The sequence below is a fragment of the Herpailurus yagouaroundi genome, unplaced genomic scaffold, assembly GCF_014898765.1.
Source record: "Herpailurus yagouaroundi ecotype Mexico unplaced genomic scaffold, PumYag 196, whole genome shotgun sequence".
In the NCBI taxonomy this organism is placed as follows: Eukaryota; Metazoa; Chordata; class Mammalia; order Carnivora; family Felidae; genus Herpailurus; species Herpailurus yagouaroundi.
This window is the reverse complement of record NW_024412427.1, coordinates 3,362,067-3,371,271: the sequence shown is the minus strand read 5'-3', so window position 1 is coordinate 3,371,271 and position 9,205 is coordinate 3,362,067. Positions and strand designations below refer to the sequence as shown.

General features: G+C 50.4%; 1 protein-coding gene across 2 annotated transcripts in view; it reads left to right on the top strand.

Moving 5' to 3' along the window:
• Positions 1 to 601: 601 nt before the first annotated feature.
• MYBL2 (MYB proto-oncogene like 2) overlaps positions 602 to 9,205 on the top strand; it is a 36,852-nt gene continuing 28,248 nt past the window's right edge. Inside the window, exons 1-3 of one of the 2 annotated variants that reach the window (XM_040447008.1) lie at positions 602 to 816; positions 4,256 to 4,349; positions 8,763 to 8,834. In XM_040447008.1, coding sequence (XP_040302942.1) covers positions 797 to 816; positions 4,256 to 4,349; positions 8,763 to 8,834 — 186 coding nt within the window. In that variant the 5' untranslated portion in view covers positions 602 to 796. The remainder of the gene's footprint in view (positions 817 to 4,255; positions 4,350 to 8,762; positions 8,835 to 9,205) is intronic. The other variant, XM_040447007.1, reaches the window with a different exon arrangement.

The window sequence follows — 9,205 nt, the reverse complement described above, 5'->3', positions numbered from 1 at the left end:
GAGAGGTTTTCTGTTCCGGAGAGGAAAGATCGATTTTGCATTTTAGGAAGCTCACTCAGACTGCCGGGAGTTGGACCGAGCGAGAGCCATCGAATTCGAGGCTGGAGAGGAAGCAGGGAGACAATTCGAAGGCACAGACCCTGCCTAGGTAGGGGTGAGGGGACGGAGGAGCGCCCTGGGAGTAGCGCTTAGGGTTTTGCACAGGCTGTTTCCCTAGCCTGACTCTCCCATCCTTATGCCTCACTACTTTTCCTCAGTCTCCTGGATGGGCAACTTCTGGGCCGCCCGGGACCCACCACATTTGGCCTGGGTCCGGCCTCAGTCAAATGGCGGCCGGTTCGGGACCGCAAATCCCAAGACCCGCGGCACTCAAACCCGGCCTTCCCGGCCCCACCCCGACGCTCGCGGGACACTCCCCTAACCGCGCTCCGGGCCTTGAGGCTTCAGAGCTCTGGGAGGGTGCGGCGCTCCCTTGTCCACAGGCCCCGCCCCTGCGCCCGCCCCTCCGGTTCCACCCCCGCGCAGCCCTCAGACTCCGCCCCGCGCACGCCGCCCGCCCGCGCGCCAGGCCCGGGCGGCGCCGACGCGCTTGGCGGGAGATAGAAAAGTGCTTCTGTGCGCGCCGGCGGCGGCCGAAGTGCCTGCGAGCGGCGGCGGGACCTGCGTACAGGCTGACGGCTCCCAGCACGGCCCGGGGGCCCGGAGCGGCCCGAACAGCCGCGCCTGACCCCGGCCCGGCTCCCGCTCCGGGCTCAGCCGGCGGGCGGGCGAGCGCGGCGCGGCCCGGGCCGGGGGGATGTCTCGGCGGACGCGCGGGTGAGCGGAGCCGGGCGGCAGAGGGCTACCCCCACCTTCCCTTCCACCCCGACTCTTGCCCCCACCCCCCACCCTCGCTGTGGCCCCTCCGGGCGGGGCGGGGCTTCCCCGGGAATTGCCGCGTACCCGGTAGCCCGAGGCAGGGGGGCCCGCGGGAAGCCGGGGGGCTCTTGGGGGCCCCTCGCCCTGCTCCCCGGGCGTGCTGGGCCTCGGAGCCGGGGCGGGCGGGGCTCCTGGGACCCGGGCCAAGCCCTGCATGATGTCATTTTGTCTCCCGCCTAATTGCGGGGTGGGGGTGGGACGGCGGTGTCAGCTGCTAGGGCCTTTATCGGGGAGGGAGGCGACCCCTGGGGTGGGAATGTGTTTCTCCCTCCAAGTCGCAGAGAGGGGGAAGCCCAAGCCTGGAGGACTTTTGGTTCAAGCCTATTTGGATTCGTTTCTGGCGGAGGGCGTTTCTTAACATTAGGGGAAGTACAGAGCACCCCCAACTCTCTCTCCGGCCTGAGAAGGGGGCCGGGGGGAGGGGACTCTTGTGTGTCCCCCACTCCCGCCCGTCCCAACCTGGGTGTCGAGCTGGAGCTCGGTTTAGTTTCAGACATCTGTGCTCCTTTTCCACATGAGTTTGGAGCAGCTGGGGTAGAAGGTGGGGGGAAGAGAGACCGATGCGTATCACGACCGCTCTGGGGCCAAGCAGGAACTGCGGTCTCCATTTTACTTATTCCCCCAGAGAATTAAGTGGCAGCGCGGGGCCTGGAACCTCGTGTGTGGTTTCCAGGTCTCTGTCTACACCTGTGTGCCTGGGGCCTGACTTCTGGGCTTTTCATCAGTCTGGGAAGTCCGAGGACAAAGGGGGCCTGCCTGCCCTGTTCCCTCCCTGGAATGGCGCAGCCCCCTTGACCTTAACCCCCTCTTCCCATGGTGTTTGCCCCCTCCCGAGGAGGGTGTAGACTTGAGAAACACTCACTGCTGACCTTCCCCAGAGTTCCTCTCAGCGAGGAAGCCTCTGATCCCTGGGCAGTGGTGAGGGTGCCGGCACGGGTTCTGTCTCTCAGGCCACCATTTCCCAGGGCAGCTCCAGTTCCCAGGAGTTTTCTGGTCAGGCACCTGTGGGACCCTGTCCTGATAGGTGGTGCTGGAACTGTTACTCCAGGGAATGACCGAAGCCCCAGAAAACCCCCAGGTCCTCTGCCACTGCTCCCTTAGGGCTCAGTGGAGGACTCCTGTCCCATGTGAGGGGTGATTTCTGCGTCCTGGCACCCCACAGCCCCTCAGTTCGATTCTTGGCCGATTGATGTAACTCTCCTCTGCACCAGTGCCCCCACTTCCTGCTCAGCTTCTGACTCACCTGGCCTGGAGCAGAGCCCAGAACATCGAAGGGCATAGAAAGGGTGTGTTGGACCTACAGGTGGTTGCCACCACCGGCTTGGTGTCTGCTTTTTCAGCTGGCATTGCAGGGTGAGGGCTTGAAGATGCAGGTGTGCAGTCTGGCTCCGTGGACTTGGCAAGTGGCATAATCCCCATCAGCCTTGATTTCCACATCTGTTAAATGGAGATACTGGGAATGCTAGTGAAGTAGTCGGTTAGCTTCATGTTGATGATAGAAGCAAATTTTGTATACTATCTCATAGAATTCTCCCAGCTGAGTTGCTTGTCCCCATTAAAGTATTGGAGCACCAGGGAGTGTCCACACGTTTCATCCTTGAGGGAACGTTTACTGAGCTGCTGTTAGAAGCTGGGTGCTGGAGAACCAAAGATGGTTTCTGTTAGAAGTCTGGATGCAGTTGATTTTAAAGGCAGCTTTATTCTGTTAGTATCTTGTGGAGTTTTTGCCTCCTACTTTGTGTTGGAGGAAGACACCATAAATGGGGTCAGGGAAGACCGGACAAGGCTCAATTCTAGCTCCTTCTGTGACCGATGTATTCCTGGGTTTAGACATTGTCCATTCCTTCTTTTTCTACTTTGAAAAGATTTACTTTAACATTTCTTGTCAACGAGTAGACTTCATGTTTAGTTATTAATTCCAGGACCTGGTCATTCCCTTAGCAAACATTTCTTAAGGTCTTTGGTGGCAACCCCCAAAGGGAGTCTCATTCTGAGACAGGAGGATTTCCAGGGTGTGGGAGCACAAGAGTGACTCTAGGAAGATGCTGAGCTCTTCCTAGAAGGGGAAAGAAGATGGACATGCAAGGAAGTCCTTGTCCTTTTGGAACAAGGCTTGTGCTGTCTTGCTTGTTTGGAAATGGCTTTTCCCACCTACAGACACCTGACTTAGGAATGTGCCTAACAGATGACCTGAGGCAGTCCCACTGACCGGAGTTGGGAGCTTACTAACCTTACCCTGCCTTCACCCCCAGCACCAACATTCCTGGAGGTGGATAGTGTGATTTCCACTTTTGTAATCATTAAACCAGATAAATATGAAGACTTTAGAGGAACTTGAAAAACTACCTCTTAGAACATAAGAACATCCAGAAGTCCAGGTTGCTTGTACTTTGATTTTCTTTTCCATAAACCATGCCTGTGTGTAGGCAAGGATTGGAAAATGGACATAGTCACTGAGGATATGTATTTAAAATGTTATTCTCAGATAACCAATATTTCTTGAAATCCTGGTACTTGGTGATTGCATATATCATCGGATTTAATCCTTAAAATAATCCATAAAATTTTAAAAAGTTCTGTCCAAAAGAAAATATTAAAAAATTTTTTTTAATGTTTAATGTTTAAAATTTTTTTGAATGTTTATTTAGTTTTGAGAGAGAAGAGACAGAGCATGAGCGGGGGAGGGGCAGAGAGAGAGGGAGGCACAGAATCCGAAGCAGGCTCCAGGCTCTGAGCTGTCAGCCCAGAGCCCCATGCGGGGCTCGAACTCATGAACCATGAGATCATGACCCAAGCCAAAGCCGGACACTCAACCGACTGAGCCACCCAGGCACCCCAAATGTTTATTTTTGAGACAGGGAGACATGGAGTGCGAGCAGGGGAGGGACAGAGAGAGAGGGAGACACAGAATCCGAAGCAGGTTCCAGGCTCTGAGCTGTAAGCACAGCGCCCTACGTGGGGCTCGAACCCACAAACTGTGAGATCATGACTTGAGCTGAAGTCGGACACTTAACCGACTGAGCCACCCAGGTGCCCCTGTGCAAAAGAAAATATTAAATGGGTGTCTGGTTTCAAATATTACAATATTCTTGGTGAAATCTTTTTTTCTTGAAGCTTTTTAAATCATTAGGGTGTTTGTGGAAATAGAAAAATAAAGAAGAAAATAAAAATTGCCCATAACGCTAATTCATTAAAGAATTAAAAAAAGAGGAGGTGGACATATCAAAAGTAGAGCCTAAAAGGCTGCCTCCCCCAAGCCTTTACCTAGAGATCACTGTCCATCCATCACACAGCAGTGTGACACATGGCCTTGACCCTTAGCTTGCTCTCCCTGCAGCGAGGAGCTGGATGAGCTGCACTACCAGGATACAGATTCAGACGTGCCAGAGCAGAGGGACAGCAAGTGCAAGGTCAAATGGACCCACGAGGAGGTGAGTGACACTGAGGGACATTTTAGGGAGGGAGGCTGATGGCAGCTGAGGGGCTGGTCAGAGAACTGAGCCTGGGGTATGTCTGCCTGATGCCCCGTTGGGTATGATGAAGAGCCAGCGGAAGAGGTGGAGGGGTCCTCTGGTTCTCCACAATGCCTCTTCTCAGCCCTCCACATGGAGGACTCTCGGGAATGTCTCTCAGACCTCAGGGCCAGCAGTTGCTGTTCTTTCTCTTGGAAGCCGGCCTGTACTGCATCATGGGCGTTAATTGTGCTTCTTGTCCTTTAACTGCTAAATCTGCAACCTCCTCTTTATTATTTTTGAAAATTGTCTTCAGACACCCAGCTCTGAATTGATTCTCTTTTTAATCAGCTTCCCAGAAGTATAATTTATATATAATCGAATGCACCTTTTAATGGTGAATAGTTCAGCAGTTCTGACAAGTATGTATAAGTAAGTACTTACTTACATAAGTAAGCACCACCTCCATTATCCCAGAAAGTCCCCTTTGAGGTCCATCTTCCCTGGCTCCAGGCAATGGCTAATGTGATGTCTCTTAGTTTGAGTTGTTTTGCCTGTTCTTGAATGTCCTATAAGTGAAATCATAAGGCTGTATTCTTTTCTATCTGGCTTCTTTTGCTTAACAAAATAGTTGCTTGATTCAGCAATTTTTTCGTTTTTGTTACTGAATAGCATTCCACTGTATGGGTCTACCACAGTATGTTTCACTTGTTGATGGGCATTTGGGCTGGTTCCAGTTTTTGGCTATTGTGGATAGAGCTCCTGGGAGGATTCTTGCCTAAATCTTTTTTGAGGATTGTATTTTCATTTCTTTAGGGGAGATAACTTTTTTTTATATTTTTAAATTTTTTTTTTTCAACGTTTATTTATTTTTGGGACAGAGAGAGACAGAGCATGAATGGGGGAGGGGCAGAGAGAGAGGGAGACACAGAATCGGAAACAGGCTCCAGGCTCTGAGCCATCAGCCCAGAGCCCGACGCGGGGCTCGAACTCCCGGACCGTGTAGGGGAGATAACTTAAGTATGGTCCTGGGGTAGATATAGGTTTAGTTTCATAGAAACTGCCAGACCTTTTCTAAGGTCTAGTCTCCTGTTCCATTCTAGACTCCTGCTGGCCTTATCTTTTTATTCTGCCTCCTTTTTCCTAGGTATGTTTAATTTAGGGCTCCCCACTCCTCCCCAGCTTTGTGTATGAGTTGTAAAACCTTTTAAAATCATGTTTCTTCAGAGGAGCGCTAAGCCAGCCTTTTCTGTTCATCCCACTGTGGGTCAGGAGCTATATTCAGCTCTTGTAGGCCTAGAAGAACAAATAAATTGGGGCCCCCAGCCCAGAACTGCTCTCCGCTTGAGGTGGAGAGAGAAGACTGCATGGGCCTGTGGATGTGCTTTGGTGATCCCTGGTGCTGGCAGGATCAGTGTATGCTCACCGTTGTATCTCTCCTTCCCGTGCTAAGGCTCCTAGCACATAGGAGGGGTAATTGTTGAAATACCTTTAGGAGAGGTTAATGTTGCCCGAAGAGCTCAGGGAAAGTTTCATGGATAAGGATTTGGAAATCCAGTCAGGGAAGAGTGCAAAGCGATGGGTATGTAAGAATAGGAAATGGGCTATAGGTGGAGAAAGGCAAGAAGAGGGGCCCTGGTTTGGCTAAAGGGAAGAGTCCTTGAATGGAATGGATTGAATGGATGAAAGATAAGGACGAAAAGATTGACTGAGGCCAAATCCTGAAAGGCCTTGAATGTCAGGCTCAGTGTGTAGGATTGTTGAGCTAGCAGGGTGGAGCCATTGAAGGTTTTTAAAGCAGAGGAGTGACCTGAACATAGCTGGGCTTAAGGGGAACTAATCTGTGTGTAGGATGGATAAGAGATTGGGGGGGCAATCTGGGGCCTGGAGACTGGTGCCCAGCTGTGGAGACACTAGGACAGTAGGATGGAAGTGATAGCGGGAGGAGGTCCCTGGATCCGGGAGGAGATGGAGGTGAAACAGCAAAGTGTCCTTGCCAGTTGTCGGGACAGCAGTGCTAGAGATGGATATGAGGACATGGGAAGAAGGGGAGTGTTGGCCTGACCAGGCCAGGTGGCAGAGGAGGGCAGGGTGTTTGGGGCTGGCTCAGCTACAGGATTTTTGGGGACTTTGCCCAGGTGGTGCTGGATTGCACTTGAGGGTCTGGATTTCTGTAGTGGCTTTTTTTTTTCTGTCCAGGAGTATGTGTGTGTTAAACATGGAACGTTAACTTTATCATCATAGCCATTTTTAAGTATACAGGTCAGTAGTGTTAAATATATTCCCATTGTGCAACAGATCTTTAGAACTTCTTTATCTTGCAAAATTGAATTTCTTCTTCTTTTTTTAAAATTTTTTTTAATGTTTTTATTTATTTTTGAAGGAGAGAGAGAGAGCATGAGCAGGGGAGGAGCAGAGAGAGAGGGAGACGCAGAATCAGAAGCAGGCTCCAGGCTCTAAGCTGTCAGCACAGAGCCCGATGCGGGGCTCAAACCCACAAACTGTGAGATCATGACCTGAGCCGAAGCCAGACGCTCAACCGACTGAGCCATCCAGGCGTCCCGCAAAATTGAATTTCTATACCCATTGAACACAAATTCCTTTCACCCTTTCCCCAACTCTTGGCAACCGTTTTTCTACTTTTTGTTTCTATGATTTTGACTTATTTTATTTACTTAAAATATTTATTTATTTAAGTGATCTCTATACCCAGTGTGGGGCTTGAACTTACGACCCTGATATCAAGAATTGCATGGTCCTCCAACTGATCCAGCTAGGCACCCCAATTTTGATTACTTTAAATATATATTTTTTTAGTGTTTATTTATTTTTGAGAGAGAGAGAGAGGGAGGGATCAGGGGAGGGGCAGAGAGAGAGAGAGGGAGACACCGAATCTGAAGCAGGCTTCAGGCTCTGAGCTGTCAGCACAGAGCCTGACACGGGGCTCGAACCTGCAAGCTGTGAGATCTTGCCCTGAGCCGAAGTTGGACGCTTAAGCGACTGAGCCACCCAGGTGCCCCAATAATTGATTACTTTAGATACTTCACATGAGTGGAATCATATAGTATTTGTCCTTTTCTGACTGGCTAATTTCACCTGTGTCCTCCTCGTTCATCTCTGTTGTAGCTTCTAACAGAATTTCCTTATGTTTTAAGGTTGAATAACATTCCACTGTATGGATATACACCATATTTTCCTTTTTTTGTTTTAAATTTTTTTTTTAACATTTATTCAATTTTGAGAATGAAAGAGACAGAGCATGAGTGGGGGAGGGGCAGAGAGAGAGGGAGACATAGAATCCAAAGCAGGCTCCAGGCTCTGAGCGTCAGCACAGGGCTGGACACAGGGCTCGAACTCACGGACTGCGAGATCATGACCTGAGCTGAAGTTGTACACTCAGCCTACTGAGCCATCCAGGCGCCCCTACACCATATTTTCTTTATACATATGTGTATAAAATACAAAAAATAATTTGAGGAATACTTTCCATACTGAACTGCAACCATTTAAGGTACAATTCAGTGAATTTCAACAGATGTATTACTGTGAAACTGCCTGCACCATCACATTATAGGACATTTCCATTAACTTCTAAACATTCCTTGCTCCCCTCTGATCTCAGACAACCACTGACTACCTTTAGATTAGTTGACATTTTCCAAAATGTCATATGCATAGAATCATGCGGTGTGTACTCTCTTATATCTGGCTTTTCTCATGCATCATCATGATCCTGAGATTTCATGTTGGGAGAGTCAGTAGTGTATTTTCAGGAAACTATTTTAACATCTACTGTCTGCCTTCTAACTACCTGTGGTTCTGCCCAAGATTCCCCATCTCTAGTGCTGCATTGCTGTCATCTCTGGCCTGGGGGCCTCTAATGGCCTCCCTTCCTCCATTCTGCCCTCTTACAACCCCTTTCCCTGAAGCTGCCGAGGTAAACTTCATAATAAGCACATCAGACTGCTCAAATACATCAGTGGCTTTGTGTGACACAGAGGCTCAAATCGATCTCGTGTGGGTCCGGCCCCTGTTGTGCCCCCCAGAATCATTTTGCATGCCCCTCTCACTTGCTTCCTGCATCCTATCTGCATTAGACTTCCTTTGAGCCTGTCCCTTGGTCTCCCTCAAAAGGCAGTCACCCTGTACCTGTCCATTGGCCCCGAGCCAGCCACAGGGTGGCTTTACTTTTGTTTGTGAGAGCCTTTGATTAGCTCCCTCTGGACTGTAATTCCCACAAGGTCAGGCAGCTCTGTTGCTGCCTGTTGCTGTGTCTGTATACCTGGCACAGCGTTGGCACTCCCTACATGACTGGCCTTTGGGCTGCCTCCATCATGAATGGCTGCTTTCTGCACGTGTACAAGCTGAGCCTTCTCTTTCTGGCGTTGGCAGGATGAGCAGCTGAGGACCCTGGTAAGGCAGTTCGGACAACAAGACTGGAAGTTCCTGGCCAGCCACTTTCCTGTGAGTGCAGCCCCTCGGTGGCCCCCTCCGTCAGAGATAGGGGTTCTGGGTGACCAGACAGTGTGCCTGGGACAGACTTTCTGTCAAGGAGAAGAGGGTATTTCTTACCAAGCTACCCCTGCTCCCCCTATAAAATAAAACAAGCTTTCTAGACCCTTTCTTCCCAAGCCAGAATTTGAGAGCCCGTCATAAGCATCTCCACACAGCACCCTTTGCAGGCCCGATGGTCTTTAGGCTCTCTGTGGTCTGCAGTATGTGACCAGTGGCACATTTGCATTTCTTCATTCAAGAAGTGCAAAGTCTCAACAGTGAGACTGAAACTGAAGGGAAGTGATACTTGCGTCAGGCTTCCTGGCGAGCATCTCCCCCCG